The sequence below is a fragment of the Melanotaenia boesemani genome, chromosome 8 (assembly GCF_017639745.1).
Source record: "Melanotaenia boesemani isolate fMelBoe1 chromosome 8, fMelBoe1.pri, whole genome shotgun sequence".
Classification (NCBI taxonomy): Eukaryota; Metazoa; Chordata; class Actinopteri; order Atheriniformes; family Melanotaeniidae; genus Melanotaenia; species Melanotaenia boesemani.
This window is the reverse complement of record NC_055689.1, coordinates 6,581,383-6,602,761: the sequence shown is the minus strand read 5'-3', so window position 1 is coordinate 6,602,761 and position 21,379 is coordinate 6,581,383. Positions and strand designations below refer to the sequence as shown.

Below are 21,379 nucleotides of genomic sequence, written 5' to 3'. Positions count from 1 at the left end.
ATGGACAAGTTTAAGACGGTTCTGAACATAGCAAACAAATAGGGTCGATTCGGGCCCGGGTTAGTGGCTCTGGTGACAGCTGGGGGCGAGCAGATCTTCTCCTCGGTGGCCTTCAGGTGTCCCTGCAACGAGCTAAACTTCTTCTATGGCATGGTGTTCCTGCTCGTGCCGGCCCTGGCCCTGCTGCTGCTGGGCTTTATTCTGAGTAAGAGGACCTGGAAGCTGGTCACGGGTCTGTGGCACCGCGGGGGTAAGCTGTGTCGCTGGAAGACCCTGATGTCCGCCTGCATGGCGCTGTTCCACATCACCACAACGGCGCTGGTTGCGCCGAGCAGTTGGGTCGCTGTGGCCCTACTTAACGGAAACTACTATGAGTGCGCCATGACAGGCGCCAACCTGAGCGCTTACAACCTGCACGTGTGCCAAGGAAAGCTCCCCGAGGAGCAGTGTAAGCAGGAGCTGTTCATGTTACCTTGCGAGAAAAGCGCACAACAGAGCGGGAAAGAGAAGGTTCTGCGCACAATGAGAGCGCATTCTCAGGTAAGAAGCCCACTGTTGTGCGCCACTGTGATGGTGTGAACTATGAAGAGAACAGAGAAGTTCTTCCTGTGTTTGGCTCTCTGGATGTATTTTATTGAACCTTCTATTTGTTTCTTTTAAAGGACGGATGAAGGTGCATATGGAATATTTGGGATTAATAAAGTTTCTGAATCTGGCTGAACAAAAACTGCCTGAAATATTTCCAGTAACAGAATGATTCATGGTTTAATAACCAAAGCAGAGAGTTGTGATTAGAGCTGACGGCAGCTTCCTTTTTTCGAATCTTTGATGGAGGCTGGAGGAGATGTGCAGAGTTGAACTTCTTCCAGCTGAAAGCTGCATGCAGTAATTTATAAATCTCATCATTTCATCTTTTACTCTCAGTAGAAGATCAGTAGTGAATAAAAAGTAGTTCCAGGGTGAAGTTCGGCTCGGTTTAAAAAGTAGTTCCAGGGTGAAGTTCGGCACGGTGTAAAAAGTAGTTCCAGGGTGAAGTTCGGCACAGTGTAAAAAGTAGTTCCAGGGTGAAGTTCGGCACAGTGTAAAAAGTAGTTCCAGGGTGATGTTCGGCACGGTGTAAAAAGTAGTTCCAGGGTGAAGTTCGGCACGGTGTAAAAAGTAGTTCCAGGGTGAAGTTCGGCACGGTGTAAAAAGTTGTTCTGAACATCAGTTCAGCATGGTGTAGCATCTCTTCTTCTAACATGTCTGGAAACATCTGGGAAATGAGGAGACCAGTTGCTGGAGTTTTAGGAGAGGAATGTTGTCCCATTGTGGTCTGATGCAGGATTCTAGCTGCTCTACAGTCCTGGAGCCTCATTTATCAAGCTTGCATAGGAACAAAAACCGGCATACACCAAATTGACTATCAGCTTTTGGGATTTATAAAAAACAAACTTGGCGGGAAAATGCTCCTACCTCCACGGCTACTCTGACCCGGGCGTACATACAGAATCTAGAGAAACAGGAAAGGGCGACACCTGAATAAAATCAAGTCCAGAATAAAACTAAGGAAATGATGTGAAACGTGAGACATTTGTACACAATCCACTCTTACCTTTCACACCACATGTTAGATATTAAAGCTGTTTGCAGACATGAATAAAGACACATTCCATATTAATCCTCCTAAGTGCCACGCTCGGGAAAACCAGGATTTCCAGGAAAAAGGGAGATGATGTTAATAAGATGAGAACATGAGAACAGACATGGCTCCTTCTGAGAGGAGGAAATGACACTTTTCCAAGTTAAAACATGTTTATTGGTGTTGGACCGAAGCGTTTACTTCCCTGAAAGCCTTTCTTTTGAAATGGTAGAGTTTTTCCACCTGGGCCGTTTTTTCACAGCAGAACCGCCTACAAGGGTAAACTCTCGTGAATGTGTGATTTTAATTTGCTCCTTGTGATTGCGTCATCCCCGGAGGCTATTTAAATAAGCCAGCCCCTCTTCCATGCCTAAAGTCATGCTTTAGACGTGGAATGATATAATGATATAAAGTCATGCTTTACTGCTAATGTGGCAGAAGGAGTTAATGATGCCTAAAAATAGTCCCCCCCTATTAAAACTTGCCTCTATTGTCCACTACTGAAAAGAGTACTGTGCGGTATAGAATAATGCAATACCAGGTTACGCCTGCAGAGGGCGCTTGGTGTTTTGAGTTGCTGATAAGTAGTTGAGTCGCTGATGCTGTATACAGCAGAAGAAGAATCATCAGCACGTAATCTGAACAGATGCTGCATCAAGCTCCAGTTAACGTGTGTTTTCATGTTTTTCAGGTAAGCTGGTTGTGAGACACAGGATGTTTACAGTAGTGGTTCTTTAGTGCCCTGGAGAATAAAAGGCAATGAGCTAAAATGCATGTGGATACGTTTATGAGCAGAAAGCGATTCAGCCACCACGTTGTATAATGGCGGATGGGAGTCTGGGGCGCGTAGCGATAAACCAGAGTACAGTTGGAGTTTATTAAATAGACGAGGTCATAAAATAAACGCTTAGCTATGCACAACAGTAATGTACAAGTCACTGGGTACTTGAAAAGAAATGTAAAACGAATTTTAAAAGAGGTTTTCAGACATAAACACATGAGATGTGGCGACTCAACGGTGTGTACATGTGTGGACTCATTCTAGAAAGCTAATACAGTGGCTAAATAAGACGGACGAGTATGGATATCCACGTGGTTCAGGTGTTGACCGTATGGTTTATTAGCTCACTAGAACACATGTTAGAACCATGGCAGGGTTAACAACAACATAACTATTTTTCATATTATTAATTATTAGTGTTTAAAAAGTCAGCTTGGGTTAAAAACAATAGAAGAAAAGTTCATAAAGGCATCGGTGTAAATTGTAAGACTGTTCAACTGGTAATGTGAATGTTTTGTGATTTTGGGGACATGTTGTACCAGCGTGTTTTGAGTTGCTGATAAGTAGTTGAGTCGCTGATGCTGTATACAGCAGAAGAAGAATCATCAGCACGTAATCTGAACAGATGCTGCATCAAGCTCCAGTTAACGTGTGTTTTCATGTTTTTCAGCCCCTGGAAACAAATTAAATATGTTGCATACAGAAAGAGTTGGCCCATCTTTCTAAGTTGTGCTACATATTTTGGCGAGCCAGCCAGGAGGAGGCACCATTGAGCTGACAACGCCAACATCAAGCCTCCTTCCACAGTCGAACCTTCTCCTTCAACCAAAGATGGATCATATTCAGTCTTTGCATGACGACCTGAGTGCAGCCTTATGGCAGCTGGAGAGAGAACAACTTCTGGATGTCTGCAGGCGGGTGAAATGCCCTGGCCTGGACAGCGGAGAGCCTCACAAGACAAAAAGAGCACTCATCAAGATAGCTGAAGGTGTGTTTGATGAGATTGAGGAACGCGAGAAAGAGGAACAGGTTGAACAGTTTTACACGGATTTAAGAAAATACATTAAGACATTGAATGAGGAACCATGCCTGCTCCCCGAGAAGCAGTCTGCAGAGGAATCATCGGTAAAGAAAAGACCGGAGGAACTTTCTGCACACGTCATTCCACCCAAGATCCAAACCCCTCCACTCAGAGTTCAACCAGAGCCAACACATACTCTACAAGAGGTAACTTTGAGGAGGGAGTTCAAGATAAGCGGGCAAATAGGAGTACCTGGTCAGAGGGATAAGTTATCCTACCTCAGTCTGGTGCGTCAAATGGAAGTGGGGACTAACAAAGGACATTCAGAGACCGAAATAGTTGAGGCAGTAATCAGGGCTATTAGCCCTGGCTTGCCCCTGAGAGACATGCTGGAGATAAAACGTGGACTGACCCTCAGTAAGCTGCTCATGATATTAAAGGGGCACTACAGGGTAGATAGTCCCACTGAACTGTACCACCAGCTACTCATTATCTCCCAAGAGCCTAAAGAGACTGCCCTGAACTTTGTTTTCCGTGCCATTGAACTTAAGGAAAAACTGTTGTGGAAAGCTGCGAATGAGGAGACTGATGAACTGTACAGCTGACGCACAATCCAGCGCAAGTTCTTGCGTTCCATTGAGACAGGGTTGCTCAGTGACTCAGTTAAGTATCAAATACTGCCTCTCCTTAATGACATGAGTACCACAGATGAAGAACTGATTGAGAGGGTAACCGAAGCATCAAAGTTGGAAAGTGAAAGACTCGAAAAACGTAAGAGATCTGCTGCAGCCAAAAATCCCAAAGTGCAAGAGCTCCAGACAGAACGCCAGGCAAACACAGCACCTATCCAGAACCTCGCTAAACCCAGAGAATCCCAGACTGCAGTGGATGTGAAGGCAGTAAAAGGTAAAGGGACAATAAATGAAAGCATAAACACCCAGCAGATAATTGAAGAGTTGCGTAAAGAAATGAAACAAATGTTTTTGACAGTTATGGAGACTAGTCCTTATGCAAATGCTCAAAAACAAAAGAGAGAAAAGGGCTGTAAGAAGTGTAGAGAGGAGGACAAGGGAGAAAGCTGTTCACACTGTTTCAAATGTGGGCGTGAGGGTCACTTCTCTCGTGGGTGCAGAGCTCAGAGACAGTCGGGAAACGAGGAGGGACTACTGAGACGGGACCAGCAGTAGTCAGAGGCCAAGCGTCCCAAAGTGTGCCCCAGAACCAAGTCCCCAATCAGGCCCCCAGAGAAACTGCAGCCAATACCAGCGTCAATGAAGTTCACTATCTAGCCCCACGGCGCAAATCACAGCTTGTCAGCCTTGTGGGGAACAGATGTACTGTGAATTGTTTTATGGACAATTACCCAGTCAAAGTTTTGTGGGATACAGGGGCCCAGTCGAGTATAGTAAATGACAACTGGCGGCAGCAGCATCTTCCTCACACAAGTGTGCGGCCAATATCTGAACTGTTAGAGGATGAGACGCTCACAGTGCTTGCTGCCAATGACACACCCATTCCTTACTCGGGCTGGATTGAAGTAAACTTCCGTCTTGACAATGATTCTCCCAAAAGCGAACTCCAAGTGCCAATACTAGTTTGCAGCGACCCGGCAGTGGCCAGTGACCCTATCATTGGCTACAATGTGATCGAGGCCATTGTGAATGAGGGCCAAGGCAAAACTAAAGGTGACAGGAAACAGCTTGCACAGAAAGTAAGTAAAGCTTTTGAGATAACAGTCAAAACTGCTCACAATGTTGTTAAGCTTGTACAAGACAGTAACGAAGATTCAGAGACGGGTGTGGTGCGTACTGGAATAAAAACAGTGACATTGCCAGCGAACCAGGTCACAGTAGTTTATATGAGGGCACACACCAGTCGCCAAGCTGGGGGGCAGGACATGCTGTTCTCACCTGATGTCTCTGCCCCGCCACCAGAGGGCATAGTCTACAAGGATGTACTGGTAAAAATTCCAGACAGGAGGAGGCCATACGTACCAATTCCTGTGACAAACACCACAGACCACACCATGTATTTGCAGAGTCGTAAAGTCATTGGACATCTTGAAACAGTAAAGACAGCTTACTTGGCAGACATTCAGACAAAAGTTAATGAAGTAGCAAAAGAAGTCAAGAACAGGACAGGGTTGAAGACAAACCAGGCAGGGCACATACAGCAGTCGGAAAACAGGAACACACACCGATCAAAATCATGGGATCCACCTGTGGATCTCCAACACTTGACACAGAGTCAACAAGTCGCAGCAAGGGAGATGCTGAGGGAGGAATGTGAGGCGTTTGCATTCGACAATGATGATGTAGGCTGTATACCATCTCTTAAGATGCACATAACTCTACATGACACCAGCCCAGTGCAAAAGACCTACATATCTGTTCCAAAGCCGCTCCACAAAGAAGTCAAAGAGTACTTGCAAGATCTCCTCAATAAAGGTTGGATCACGCCTTCACGGTCCCCCTACTCGTCGCCGGTGGTGTGCGTCCGCAAGAAAGACGGAAGCCTCCGTCTTTGTTGCGACTTCAGAGAGCTCAATCGTAAGTCAGTCCCCGATCGTCACCCGATACCCAGGATTCAAGACATGTTGGATGCACTGGGTGGAAGCTCCTGGTTTTCAGTGTTAGACCAGGGGAAAGCGTACCATCAGGGTTTTCTGGACGAACAAAGCCGCCCGTGGACAGCGTTCATCACACCCTGGGGGTTATATGAATGGGTGCGCATTCCCTTTGGCCTGAGCTCCGCACCCGCTGAGTTCCAAAGGAGCATGGAGCATTGTCTGGCGGGCCTCAGAGACACTATCTGCCTCCCGTACCTAGACGACAACCTTGTGCACAGCAGCAGCTTTGAAGATCACCTTGAGCACATCCGTCAAGTCCTCCAACGCTACCAAGAGCATGGGGTAAAGTTGACCCCAAGAAAATGTGAGTTGTTCAGGCGTAGTGTTAAGTTTCTAGGGAAGCTGGTGACCGGAGAAGGCTACACCATGGATCCGGCAGAGATGGATGCAGTGAGGGCTTTAAAGGAAAAGACACCCACAACAGCGGGAGAGGTACGTCAAATGCTCGGCTTTCTCTCCTATTACAGGCCCTTCATACCAAACTTCTCACGTGTGGCCCACCCACTGTACAGACTGCTCAGTCCTCCAGCTGATGCGAACGATTCTCCTGCTTCGGCTGAAAAGTTGAAAAAGGGGAGCGGGAAGACGAAAGGACAAATGCCATCACGCGCACCTGTACAATGGACCAGTTCCCACCAAGAAGTATTGGATCAGCTTGTGGATGCACTCACCAAGCCTCCTGTCCTTGGATACCCCGATTTCACCCAACCGTTTGTACTACACTGCGATGCCTCACAAATCGGTTTGGGTGCTATTTTGTATCAGCGACAGCAAGGAAAGATGAGAGTGATAGCATTTGGCTCTCGTACCCTAAGTCCAGCTGAAAAGAAGTACCACTTACACTCTGGCAAGCTAGAGTTCCTGGCGATGAAGTGGGCCATCTGTGAGCGCTTTCGCGACTATCTGTACCATGCTCCATCATTTGTGGTGTACACAGATAATAACCCATTAACATATGTGCTGACAACAGCGAAACTCACTGCCACCGGCCACAGATGGGTTGCGGAGCTTGCTGATTACAATTTCACAATTCACTACCGTCCAGGCAAGACTAACGCTGATGCAGATGGACTGTCGCGGATGCCATTGAACATCGAAAAGTACATGGAAAGCTGCACAGCCGAGGTCAGTCAAGAAGCAATCAGTGCATCAGTGGAGTCTGTGAACGTGGAACAGAACAACCCTTGCAGGGGCGTGGGAGTGATTCAGGTCAGTGCCCTAGAGTTGATCAGAGAGAATAATACTAACCAGCCTCTAACTCCAGATCAGATCCGCAAAGCACAAGAAGAAGATGAGATTCTGGCTCGAGTCATCTGGTACAAGTCACGCAACAAAAGACCAAGCAGAACCGAAGTAAAGTCTGAGCATCCTGCAGTTGGTGCACTTCTTAAGCAATGGCTAAAGCTTCACATCGATCCAGATGGTGTCCTGCGACGCCGCACTGTGCACAGAGAGCAGCTGTTGATCCCAAAAACCTACCGTCCCATGGTTTTTAAAGAGCTACACCAGGAGATGGGTCATTTAGGGGTGGAAAGGACGTTAGACTTAATAAGAGAAAGGTTCTACTGGCCACAAATGAGTAGAGAAGTGGGACACTTTGTAACAGAAGAATGCGAGTGCCTGAAAAAGAAAAAACCAAGTAAGCAGACTCGTGCACCTCTGACAACAATCCACACAACATACCCATTTCAGCTTGTGTCCATAGACTTCCTACACTTGGAAAAGTGCAAAAATGGCTATGAGTACATTTTAGTGGTCATGGACCACTTCACGAGGTTTGCTCAAGCCTATGCTACGAGGAACAAAGCAGCCAAAACAGTTGCTGACAAACTGTTTAATGACTTTGCACTCAAATTCGGTTTCCCAACAAGAATACACCACGATATGGGAAAAGAGTTCGAGAATAACTTAATGGCAAGACTCAAAGAACTGTCGGGTGTCCGGGATTCACACACAACTCCGTACCACCCACAGGGCAACGGGCAGGTGGAAAGATTCAACCGCACCTTGTTGTCCATGTTGCGGACCCTGGAAGACAAAGAGAAAAAAAATTGGAAAGAGTCATTAGCTAAAGTTATTCATGCCTACAACTGTACGAAAAGCGAAGCGACTGGTTATGCTCCATACTACCTGATCTTTGGTCGTGCCCCCCGCCTGCCTATCGACTTGGTTTTCGATATAAAAAAAAAAGAGTCCTGTGTGGACTATGATGATTATGTGAGCAACTGGAAAAAGAGAATGCAAGAGGCCTATGCAATAGCAACCAAAACAGCTGAAAAAGAAGCGATTCGAGGAAAAGCTCATTATGATAAACGAGTCAGAGGCAGAGATCTACAGCCCGGTGACAGAGTTCTCCTCCGAAATCTCACTCCCAGGGGTGGCCCTGCAAAGATCCAGTCCTACTGGGAAGACCAAATCTACAAGGTGAAGGAGAGAAAAGCTGAGGACAGTCCGGTATATCAGATAATCCCTGAAAATGGGAGGGGGAAAGAAAAAGTGGTGCACCGAAATCTACTGCTGCCCTGCGACTTCCTGCCCTGCGAGAAACCTCCAGCGTCTACTCCAGAATCAGTAAAGAAAACATCGAGACCACAACACAGAAATCAGCAGCAACCGGTAGAGAATGAGGACACATCTGATGAGGACAACAGTGGCATCTACCAGTGGCACCTTCGACCCGGTCCAGGAAGGCAACAATCGCGGGCTCTACTCAACCCCTTGGCCGAACCTTTCCAGCCTCATCAGAACTCAGAACAACAAGAAGAGGATTTGCCACTACAGAGCGAAGAGGATTTGCCACTACAGAGCGAAGAGGATGTGCCACTACAGAGCGAAGAGGATTTGCCACTACAGAGCGAAGAGGATTTGCCGCTATATATCGATGAAACTGTTCCAGATTCTGAACGGGTCCCTGACCGGCCACTGCGTGGTGAGTCCAGCACAGACATTTCAGTCATGGATGGAGGTAAGACTGACACTATGACACAGCGACCTCAGAGACACAGACAACAGCCCATGGTACTGAGTTATAACACCTTGGGTCAGCCAACTTTCGTTCAGAGGGATTGTAAGGTAAAGACTCAGGTTATTGAGAGTAAAACTCTTTGGAGACCCTGGGCTACCCAAGTGTGTTGAAGGACACTATAGAGTTAGCAGAAATGCCAGGAGACATTTAATTTTGTGGGGGAGAGTGTGGCAGAAGGAGTTAATGATGCCTAAAAATAGTCCCCCCCTATTAAAACTTGCCTCTATTGTCCACTACTGAAAAGAGTACTGTGCGGTATAGAATAATGCAATACCAGGTTACGCCTGCAGAGGGCGCTTGGTGTTTTGAGTTGCTGATAAGTAGTTGAGTCGCTGATGCTGTATACAGCAGAAGAAGAATCATCAGCACGTAATCTGAACAGATGCTGCATCAAGCTCCAGTTAACGTGTGTTTTCATGTTTTTCAGGTAAGCTGGTTGTGAGACACAGGATGTTTACAGTAGTGGTTCTTTAGTGCCCTGGAGAATAAAAGGCAATGAGCTAAAATGCATGTGGATACGTTTATGAGCAGAAAGCGATTCAGCCACCACGTTGTATAATGGCGGATGGGAGTCTGGGGCGCGTAGCGATAAACCAGAGTACAGTTGGAGTTTATTAAATAGACGAGGTCATAAAATAAACGCTTAGCTATGCACAACAGTAATGTACAAGTCACTGGGTACTTGAAAAGATATGTAAAACGAATTTTAAAAGAGGTTTTCAGACATAAACACATGAGATGTGGCGACTCAACGGTGTGTACATGTGTGGACTCATTCTAGAAAGCTAATACAGTGGCTAAATAAGACGGACGAGTATGGATATCCACGTGGTTCAGGTGTTGACCGTATGGTTTATTAGCTCACTAGAACACATGTTAGAACCATGGCAGGGTTAACAACAACATAACTATTTTTCATATTATTAATTATTAGTGTTTAAAAAGTCAGCTTGGGTTAAAAACAATAGAAGAAAAGTTCATAAAGGCATCGGTGTAAATTGTAAGACTGTTCAACTGGTAATGTGAATGTTTTGTGATTTTGGGGACATGTTGTACCAGCGTGTTTTGAGTTGCTGATAAGTAGTTGAGTCGCTGATGCTGTATACAGCAGAAGAAGAATCATCAGCACGTAATCTGAACAGATGCTGCATCAAGCTCCAGTTAACGTGTGTTTTCATGTTTTTCAGCCCCTGGAAACAAATTAAATATGTTGCATACAGAAAGAGTTGGCCCATCTTTCTAAGTTGTGCTACACTAACGCTGCTAATGCTAATGTTATTGCTCATGCTAAAGGACGAGCCTAAAAGTTTAACCCCCTGCAATGTACAAATGAGCCCCGTGTTTTCTTTTTTATAAGTGGATGAAGTGCTCTGCCACGTAAATCTGTGTAAACATTTGGTTGTAAACGTGCTTCTTCCACCATCTCGGTATCTTCACTCTCAGGCTCGGAGTCTGGTTCAAACATAAATGGCTGGACTCCGTAAACTGCTGCTCGGTCAGGTTCGCTCGCCATCACTATGCTGTTGATGTTTTGGAGTCGGACGCACTGTGCATGCACTGAACACGCCCCCTTCCAACTCTGGCCTCCCTGCGGCCAATCAGCACGCACCTCATTACCTTTAGTCAAAGGCTTGCATGAACTCTCACGAGACAAAGTTGTGGTATGAGTAATGGGTCAGAACAAGCTCTATGTTTGATTTTTCTTTTTCTTTTAATAAGTCTTCAAAAAATATTTAAAGACACTTAGAGGACAGTGGACACATGAAAAGGTGTGGTTCAGTCAGAGTCCAGGGGCCTTTTTTCTAAAGCTGGCATAGGAACAAAAACCGGCGTACGCCAAATATAGTCAACTTTTGGGATTTATAAAAAACAAACGTGGCGGGAAAATGTTCCTACCTTCATGGTTACTCTGACCCGGGCGTACGTACAGAATCTAGAGAAACAGGAAAGGGCGACACCAACGGTCCAGAATAAAACCAAGGAAATGATGTGAAACGTGAGACATTTGTACACGATCCACTCTTACCTTTCACACCACATGTTAGATATTAAAGCTGTTTGCAGACATGAATAAAGACACATTCCATATTAATCCTCCTAAGAGCCACACTCGGGGAAAACAGGATTTCCAGGAAAAAGGAAGATGATGCTAATAAGAAGCTCAACCACTAAAACAAGTTCTGTCATTGTGAAACAAAACTTCATGTTATAAAATCCATCCAGATAAATAAGGAGCCAGTCTGCTGCCAGCATGTAGCAGCCAGTGTGGAAAGTAGCTTTGGTCCTTCATTCCAGCAGAGCGGGACCAGACTGGAGGCTGGAGGTCTAGAAGTGATGCTACGCTAACGAAACACACAAGAGGAGGATTTACTTTATTTATTCTTATACAATGTTTTTTTTTTTTATTGTTGTCCTTTTCTGTCTAGATGTCTTTATTTATTAAACTCCTTGTCCACCTGGTTAACAGCGGTGATGGTGTCCCTCTGCACCGCCCACCCAGCTGGAGCCCCGCCCACGCAGCTCGAACACCACCCACCCAGCAACTTTAAAGAAATATTATTTAACACTAAATAAACTGCTACCAGTCTCAGATGTATCTGTACACATTTATTTTATAAATTAAAACAAATTACCAGCATCATTACCGTCATTTAGCAGACGCTTTTCTCCAAAGTGATTTACTCCTATGGGATTTGAACTTCTATCTCCTGCATGACAGACGGATGTTCTACCGACTGAGATATCCAACCGTACGTTCCGATGTTTCTGGCGTTTCTTCCCTTCTGACACTGTGATGACAGCATCTCCACCTGCTGCCTCTATTCTGTCTTTCTGACACCAGTAATACCCACGCTGTGCCCACCAGTTAAACATTTTTACATTTTTAACGTGGTCCATCAGGATCTCTGTCTCTCACCCTGAAAAATTCCACTTTTTCCCTCCTGATCCATCATGGAAATGATGTGATGAATATGTATTACAGGCATCCATCTAACCATTTATAGCCACCATGTGGGCGGGGCAAGGCGTTCCCTCACTGCACCGCTTTAGAGTTGATTCTGATTTATAAACAGAAACAGGCGTAGGACGTGCGTGTGCACGCTTTGATCATCTGGAAGTAAAAGTGCACTGCAGATGCTGGCTGTAGTTTGCTTTGCTACACTCAGGTTGATAAATGAGGATCCTGGACCTTGGTTGCTGCCAGCGTGTCTCAGATTGGTGAAGCTCTGTCCATCTTTCCATCTGAGAGACTCTGACTCTCTGAAATGCTCCTTTTATACCCAGTCATGTTATTGACCTGATGTTATTTATTTGTTCTTTTTACCTGGGGGTTTAGGGTTAGCGGTTAGTGGGTTCAGTGGGTTCTTTCTGTGCAGAGTTTTCCCTCACAGCCCTACACCTTCATGTTAGATTAGCTGGTGTGAGAGGTAGTTTGTCTCTGTAATGGTCAGGTTAGCCTGCTTCTCCAGCCCTGGATAGGATAAAGTGGAGGATGGATGAGTGAGTGATGTTGATGTTAAAGCTGCTGTGTTTGTGGTGACCACAGATTCTGGGTTGGCTCCTTATCGCCGTCATCATGCTGTCCAACCTCCTGCTGATCTGCATGGCTCGCTGCATGTCGCCTATGAGCTACCAGCAGCAGAGGTTCTGGAAGGCCTATGCCGAGGAGGAGAATGACCTCATGGATTCATACACCACCAAACATGCCAAGGAGTTTGCTGAGAGGAACCTAGAGAGCTTCTTCAAACAGACACCGCCTGAAGACATAGTCACCCCCTCCAACAAGGACTGGGAGAGGATCTCTACTCTGTACAAGTTTAGCACCAGAGACCACTACTACAGCACTCTGCACCAGCATGTTGAGACCAAGGACCAGGAGGCCGACTTTGGAGTGAGGATGACTTCAGTTCACTCAACCTGATCTACTGAGAACCCTGATGTTCTTCGCTTTGTGGATGATGGCTTGGTGTCACTGCAGGGACAGTGATGGTCTGATGGAGTCCACTCTGATGTACAGACAGTGGCGGAGCTAGTCTTTTATCCTTGGGGTGGCCAGAGGGTGGCCAGTGCTATTTCAGGGGTTCCACAGATTATGCCAATGAATTTGTTTCTTGACCAATCAATCTCAATTGGATGTAAATAAATGTTAAAATGTACATACTAAGCACACAGGAGATGAGATTTGTGAATATAATTTGCAGTTTATCAACTATGTACAAATGTAAAACAACTTGGCAACAATTTTTCCAAGAAAAAATGCACGCATACACACACAAACAGTGTGCAACACACACACACACACACACACACATCAATAATAAAATAATTTGACACCATAATAATGCATGACACATGCATCTAATCTTTTTTGAATAAACTGGCCATGCTTCGCTATTTCGTCTAGTATGGCCAAAAAGTTCCCCTTATTCTGAGAGTCTGAGGACTCTCGATGGCCCCTCTGTGCTATGTTTTGTGTTGCAGTCAAAAGAAGCATTTGCTATTGTTTTCACGTAATGGCGATTTTCTTCCACTTTTTTTTGTTGGTTCCTGCTTAAAGTGTTTAACATGGATGTGTTCATCTCAGTATTTGTTTTATACTCATTCCATGCAAACATTGCATTGATATGCATCTCTGATTTCGAGTGAAGTTTAAACCCAGCCTCCTTTGACAATGCCTTTTTCCAATTGGAGAAGCCTGACTCTGAGGCAAAGACAGAGTCTGGTGCATTAGGCAGGGAAAATGTCTACAGGCAAAGCAGTAGGAAAAAGTCTTTAAGGATGGAGTATCCAAGCTCTGTACCAGGCCCTGCAGAATGCTCTCTTCCTTGATCCATGCTGAGTTCTGGGGAACTGTGTCAGACACGGCTGAACTGGACCCTCCTCTTTGCATCTTGAAATATCTGGAATACAAATAAAATGGTCATGGAAACACAGTTAAGGGATCCAGAAGATTATTAGACAATAACTGCAGCTAACGCGCAAGTTTCAGGTAAGTAGACCTACCACTGGGTCCTCTTGGATGAGCTAAAGCAGTGCTGAACACAGCTGGCTCTGGGTGTGGCTCTTCTGGCTCACCAACATCCTTGTCAGAATCAGAGGTCTCTGTGTCCTCCTTCGATAGAACTACATTGCATAAAATATTAGTGTAATCAAAATAAAAATGCAACCACCATTAAAAAAAACAACACACATCAATAACCAACATTAGAAATAGCTCAAACTAAACTTAATTACTGAACTGAGCATGTGACCGCTTTTGTCGATGTTCTGACCTGCTGATGATGGGCTGTGTTGTGCTTCACATCCTTTCTCCTGACTAGTCCCAGGACGGGAGCTGCCAGGACTGCTGATGCTAGAGCTGAGTTCTGTCTGTCTGTCGGCCTTATCGTTGCATTACTTGCTTCTCTTTAAAAAGAAGTCATGTATCCTGTCCCCCCGTCTTTTCATTCTTAACTGACCCTATGAAAAAAATGAGCCAGTCTTGTTACTCCTGGCATCACTTAAAATCACACAATGTTATTAAATCCACTTCAAGCCTAAAACATGTCAGGGCAAATATACCACTGTAGATAGCTGACAGGCTAGCTACCATCTTCACGTTACATTTCATTTAAGCCAACAGAGCATGAAACACTAGCTGGCTAATTGCCTGCTACTCTCATTCCTTTAAAATATTGGAGAAACATGTAAATATAAACAGCAACCCGAATTAAATGTAGACGTTAACGTGGAGCGTCTGGTGGAAGCTTACACTGGTCATCTGGTCATCTCACTCCATGAGATGTAACGTTAGCGTAATACTCCCAAGGTAAACGATTCATTATACATATCTAATAGTAATGGTGCAAGTCTGTCTTTAAATTTTTTATAAAATTCTGATGGGTACCCATCAGGGCCCGGACATTTTCCACTCTGAAGGCTCAGAATAGCTGAATTGAGCTCCAGTAAAGTAATAGGTCGTCCCAAACTGGCAGAAATTTCCTGGTCAATAGTGGGAATAGTTAAGTTGGCAAAGAATGTGTCAAAATCATTGTCTGAGGGTGTGAATTCGGACGAATAAAGTGACTTATAGAATTCTTTAAACACCTGATTAATTTGAGAGGGATCTGTTGTTACACCTTGATCAGTTTGCGTCTTGGATATTTGGCAAGAAATGGATACCTGTCGAATTTGGTGTGCCAGCAATTTACTGGCCTTATCACCATGTTCAAAAAACTGGGAGCCAGACTGTAGCATGAGTTCTGTAGCGCGATGGGTCATGAGAGTATCAAATTCCGCTTGTAGTGAGAGTCGCTCTTTATATATATTTGGGGAGAGGAAATTGCATACATATTATCAAGTTGAGAAATTTGCCGTCTTAAATTCTGTAGTTTTTCTTGCCTTAGTTTGTTTTCATAGTGAATGTATGAAATGATTTCACCTCTAATGAAAGCCTTCAGTGACTCCCAAAGGAGGGAAGCAGACACCTCAGGGGTTCTATTGACGCTCAAGAAAAAGTCAATCTGCTTTGAGATAAAGGTAACAAAACTATCACTAGAAAGTAGGCGTGTGTTTAGCCGCCAGAGTGGACGTTCAGGTAGTGAAGTACCCAATTTAATGTTCATTAAAAGCGGAGCATGATCAGAAAGAACAATTGCATCATACCTGCACAGGGACACAGCCGACAGTAATCTGTTATCAATTAAGAAAAGATCAATGCGGGTGAATGTGCGGTGTACCGGCGAAAAAAAAGAATATTCTCTTTTTGATGGGTAAACAAAACGCCACACATCTGACACTGAAAACTCCTCCATAAAGGACTGAATTATTTTGGCTGACCGTAAGGGTACAGCAGACTTTGGTGAAGATCGGTCCAATTTGGGGTCCAGCCAACAATTAAAATCTCCCCCTAATATTAAATGATGTGTTGACATATCTGGGAGGAGTGAAAGAAATCGTTTAAAAAAAGATTCATCATCACAGTTGGGGGCATATACATTAGCTAACGTAATGCGGAAACCTTGAATTGCACCAGTAACAATAACGTATCTGCCGTTTAGGTCAGAAATAACCTGATCAGAGACAAAAGGGACAGATTTATGCAGGAGAATGGCTGTACCTCTGGCCCTACCAGGAAAGGAGGAGTGATGAACTTGTCCCACCCAGCCCCTCCTCAGTTTCAGGTGATCTAAGTTCTTGAGATGAGTTTCTTGTAAGAAGATGACTTGAGCTGCTAGCTGATGAAGATGGTGTAGGACCTTGCTGCGTTTAAGAGGGTTATTGAGCCCTTTGCAATTAAAGCTGATAAACCGGAGGTCCTGTCCTAATGAAAACCAAGACATAAGATGTTATAAATACAAATTGAGCTGGCTTGATAACTTATATGGCCACTGGGTTGACAGATTAAAGAAAAAGAGAAAAAGAAGAGAAAGGTTGGAGAAGTGGGAACACAAAAAACCCAGAACAAGTTAGAAAAACTCACAGAAGCATCCCCCCAAACGGGATGCGCGATGCCCTCTCCCCAAAACTTATCCATAACCTAGCCTCTAAGGCTCTGGAAGTAGTCACAACAACTAAATCCTCTACAAGGAATGTGACAAATGTAACAAGTATAAATCTAAGTGCACCATAAAGCATTTTACTCAAACAAAAAACGGGAGACACCGAATCTCAGAGTAATTACCTGGAAGTGAATCCTTACAGTGCGATTACACTAATAAAAGCTACTGAACCAATCCCTTAAACAAGGGATGAGTTGTCATTATTCTCATGGAGACATGGTCTGTGCCAATTTCAGTCCTTTCTATGCAGGGAACAACAGAGGCAGTTTTACAAAAGCTTCGTAAAAATAATAAAATAATAATAATTATAGAAGAAAAAAAAAAAAAGAACCAACAAATGCGAAGAATTAACCAGGGTAGTAGCTAAAGTGCCTCACAAACCTATCAGTAATTTTAAGCCGAAATGAAGCAGTATGAATGTAACCTCGGGAAAATAAAAGTACAGGCAACAGCAGTCCCTGTTTACGCAGCTACTAAATTAACCTAAACAGAGTCCGGAGCCACTACATTCTTGATACGTTTCTCCACAAAGTCTGAAGCAAGTGATGGGTCTTCAAATCTGTGGACTTGTCCACTAGGGAGAGTGATTCGCAGCACAGCAGGGTAAAAGAGACCAAACTTTACACCTGGGCAGGAGTGAAGTTCCTTTTTAACTTTGGCAAAGGCAGTACGTTTTTTTGGCCACTGTAGCAGTAAAATCTGGGAAAATGGAAATTCTCTTTCCTTGGTAAAGAAGAGGGGCGGATGCTGCAGCCTTACGCAGAATTTCGTTGCGTTGTTGAAACTGATTAACCCTCACAACAAACGGACGGGGAGGTTCTCCATCCTTCGGTTTGGGACGGAGTGTCCGGTGGGCTCGATCCAGTGCGGGCTTGTCATCCAGGCCTAATAAATCTCGTAGCAATGTGGCCACAAAATCCGTCGGGCGGGGTCCCTCAGATCCCTCTGGTACACCCACTAGACGTATGTTATTTAGTCTCGAGCGTCCCCCCAGGTCCTCACATTTTTTCAATAAAGAGTCCACCAGATCCGTCAGCGTTGCTATAGTGTCTTGTAAGGTAGTTAGCTTGTTGTCGTGGTCATTAGCAGAGCGCTCGAGGTCCGCAATAGTTTCCCTGTGAGATATTATCTTAACTTCCAGTGGCCCAAGAGCAGTTGTAATTTCTCTCTTGACTGCTTCTGACACAATTTCTTCAAACTTGTCAATGATGTCTGAGCGCATGTCGTCCATCATTACCTTCATCGTTCGTTAGCATCGGGCTCCGGAGTGGCCTCGGGCTCAGGCGACAGACGTTGCTTGTTGCTGCCTACTTTGGTGGTATCTGTCTTCCCCCAGTTCACCATGCTTACAAAAAAAAACTCTCCCGGCAGACCAGTCACAGTCGTAGTATAAACTTCACTTACTGTTAGCAATTTCGGATATAGCTTTATAAAATTGTGTAAAAAACATGTTTAAGCAGTCACATTCCGGCGGAGCTCCCGCAGACACGTCTCACATGATGAAAGTTCCCGGAAGTCCCCGAAGACCTATTTATATACATTTTTTTAATATTTTGTTACTCCTGGGTGCTGTATTTTATTATTAAACGTGCACAAAATTAGTTAAAATGAGTCTTATGTCTTGCTGCCATGTTTGTGACAAAATTTTTTGCAAATTTGCAAACAACACACACGACATAAACAGTCAGGAGCGCGGAGGGAGAGGGTAATTGGGACCTCTCACACCCCTGTTCCCCCTGGGTGAGGCCGGGTGCAAGCGGGGGGAGGTGGTTGCCCCAGGGGCCGGGACCCAGATTGGCTGCGCTAGTGGGTTGCTGGTTCTGTGGGTGTTATGTCAGGTGTGGGTGCTGGGTTGGGAGGGGGGCCCTTCGCTTGGGCTGCCCTGGGTGGCCGGTCCCTGGTGGGGCCGGTCCCTGGTGGGGCCGGTGGCTGCGGATCTTGGCCCACTGGGACCTGTGCCCCAAGACCATGGGGGGCTCTTGCTGGGGCTCTCCTCTGCTGCCCTTCGGGTGGGGCTGGAGTCGTCTTCGTGGTGGGGTAGCTTGGTTTGGTGCTCCGGGGCTGCTGCTGAGGGCCCGGGTCTCTGGGCTGCCCTGGTCTGCCTCTGACCTCCGTGGAGGCGAGGTCTCATTTACACGATCTCACTCACCACTCTTCATCACTGATCACTCCTCTTCCTCATGCTCTGCATGCTGACAGTCACTGAGTTATCCAGTGGGTTTTAATACTAAGAGATAATTCTTTTTTTTTTTTTTTTTTTCCTGTGAGTTAGTATCTGGTCGCTGTTATGTCTTTTTGATTTGGTTATTATTTAAAAAACTCTTAATGACTAGCAGCTCTGTTTTTTCTGTGTGTGTGTTTCTGCTTTTGTAAAAGTTGTAGGAAACTTTCTGGTGTGTTCATGTACAGGTGTAACAGTTTGTTGTCTGGTGATGGTGTGGATTGAAGGGTCGTTTTCCTTCTGTCTGTGATCTTTTTGTCTCCGTTCTTCTTTCCCTTTTGCTCTTTTTGCTATTTTCCATCTTTTTCTGTCCCCTCCGGTCAGGTCCAGCAAGTTTACATAGATTCCATGATTCAAAGTAAATAAATAAATAAATTAATCACATTATCAAGAGGAGCCTTACCCATAGGCCTCCCCTTGGCAGAGCAAATTTGTTCAGCACGATACAGAAACCAGATTATCATTTTGCTGCTATGATGCTGGACAGGACAAGTTAAAAAAAACAAACAAACAAAAAATGTTGTTGACCTCTGAGACCCGTATGAAGTTGTTGACAAAATGTATAATATGGGACCTTTAATATAAGAGGTCACGTGCTCGGGCAGGAGGCAGTGGAACTGCTACAGCACAATCAGCTCACACAACTCAAAACGTGGTGACGTCCAACGCTGACAACCATTGTTTGACGTGCAGCGTGAGATCCCCAGCAAACTCAACATATGTTTGTCCATTTTTCTTTTCCCGAGACCTGAAACACTGTAGTTAAGCCTCAGGCACCACCTTATAGGACTTCAACACGACCCACCTGAACCCAACACTAAACTAAGCTCCCCCTGTGAGAGGTGTTTAAGTACTGAAGCCTGCTGGACAAAGAAACCAAGCAGTATAAGAAACTCAGAGAGTTTTTGTAAAGCAAAATTTACTGCATTTTCTTTATAAAGCCGTTGGCCTTCTTTTAAAGGAAAGAGACATTTTGCGTGTAACAATGCGATTAATCGTGATTAAAAATTTTAATCATTGCCCAGCACTAATATATATATATAGATATAAATCTATATCTATCTATCTATCTATATATATATATATATCTATATAGATATATAGATATAGATATAGATGTGTGGTAGATGTCTGGTTTGGCTTCCCCATGATGATTCTGTCGTAGCACCGATCTATAGAATCTGTCAGGCTGGCCACATCCTACCACTGCGCTCCAGAGTGGACCTTAAAGATGCTATTTTCCTACTTTTGTATTTTGAAAAGACTGGCAAAAATACAACTGAATGAATGTTTGAGCAGCATGGTTTGAATCTGCCCTCTCACCACAACTGTCATCTGCAACATTAGTGTCACTTACCTAACTCTGATGACCTCTGTAAACTTTATTAAGATCTTTAAAATGACCACAGCACAAACATCTGACAGCATTTCAAAGAATAAAGGACCACCTTGCTCAGCTTTTCTTCTCTGATTGAACCTGCAGATCCTGGGCTGGGCCATCATCATCACTGCTTCCATCTGTGGCCTCCTGGGCACCTGCTACAGACGCTGTCGCTCCAAGGTCAGCTACCTGCAGCTCACCTTCTGGAAACGCTACATGGAGAAGGAAAAGGAGCGCTTTGACACTTTCGCTGTGGACTATGCCACCAAGCTGGCTGAGAGGAATCTGAAGAGCTTCTTTGAGAACAAAGGACCAGATCCTTTCCCTCTGCCCAGCCACAAGGCATGGGAGGAGATCTCAGAGTACTACACCTTCTCCAGGAGTGAGCAGTGTTACAGCATCTTGCAACGCTTTGTGGAGAGGTCTGACAGGGACTTCAGCCCAGAGAAGAGGCCAGTCCTGGACATGGAGCATGCTATAGAGATGACATAACCTCCTTCACAGCTGGTATTTACTCTGCCTGCATGACTTTCGGAGCTCAGGACCAAGCAGAAATCTAGCTTACCGAGCATTGTCTGCTGCAATGTGCTCCCAGTTATCACTGCCACATTTCCACATTTCAGCCCAACTTTAAACTGGATCTAGTCTGAGCCATTCTTCCTCTAGATGTGGTCAGAACTTTCTGCACAACTTAAAACAGAAGTAACATTAGAGTCCAGAAGTTTGAATAAATTAATGCTCTGAAGTTGAATTGTCACGTCTTCTTTAACATGGTTTTTATTCATTATTTCTGTTGAGGATGTTGTTAATCTGTAATTAATGTTTAGTAATTGTAATAATGAAATTAAATTATATAAAGAGACGTCATAGTTACTACAGAAGAGTCTGGTATTAGCTCATACGGATTCTGATGGATTAGTTTTTTGTTGCTGTTGTGGTCTCATGCTTTATATTTGTGTTTTCCCAGCCATCTTTGAAGGCATCTGGCTCCTCACTAGTTTTTTTTTTTACTTACAAACTTTATTGACAACTTAAACACAGTACAACACATCCCAATAATGATCATACATGTCAACATATGGAAGTTTGCATGTCAGCAAATAAACCTAAAAGAAAAATGAAAGAAAAAGATGTGACCCTTATAACACGCTTTTCATCC

General features: G+C 44.6%; 2 protein-coding genes across 2 annotated transcripts; both read left to right on the top strand.

Annotated features, from left to right (window-relative positions):
* LOC121643826 (calcium homeostasis modulator protein 6-like) lies at positions 1-13,267 on the top strand. The gene is given in 2 exon segments (XM_041991374.1): positions 1-540; positions 12,625-13,267. Coding segments are annotated over 2 exon segments (981 nt in total). The 3' UTR covers positions 13,066-13,267.
* A 7,043-nt stretch (positions 13,268-20,310) lies between these two features.
* Positions 20,311-20,875, top strand: LOC121644325 (calcium homeostasis modulator protein 5-like; the record flags this gene model as incomplete). The annotated part of the gene is made up of 1 exon (XM_041992201.1): positions 20,311-20,875. A coding segment is annotated over one exon (402 nt), but the record flags the coding sequence as incomplete, so codon positions are not given.
* Positions 20,876-21,379: the final 504 nt, after the last annotated feature.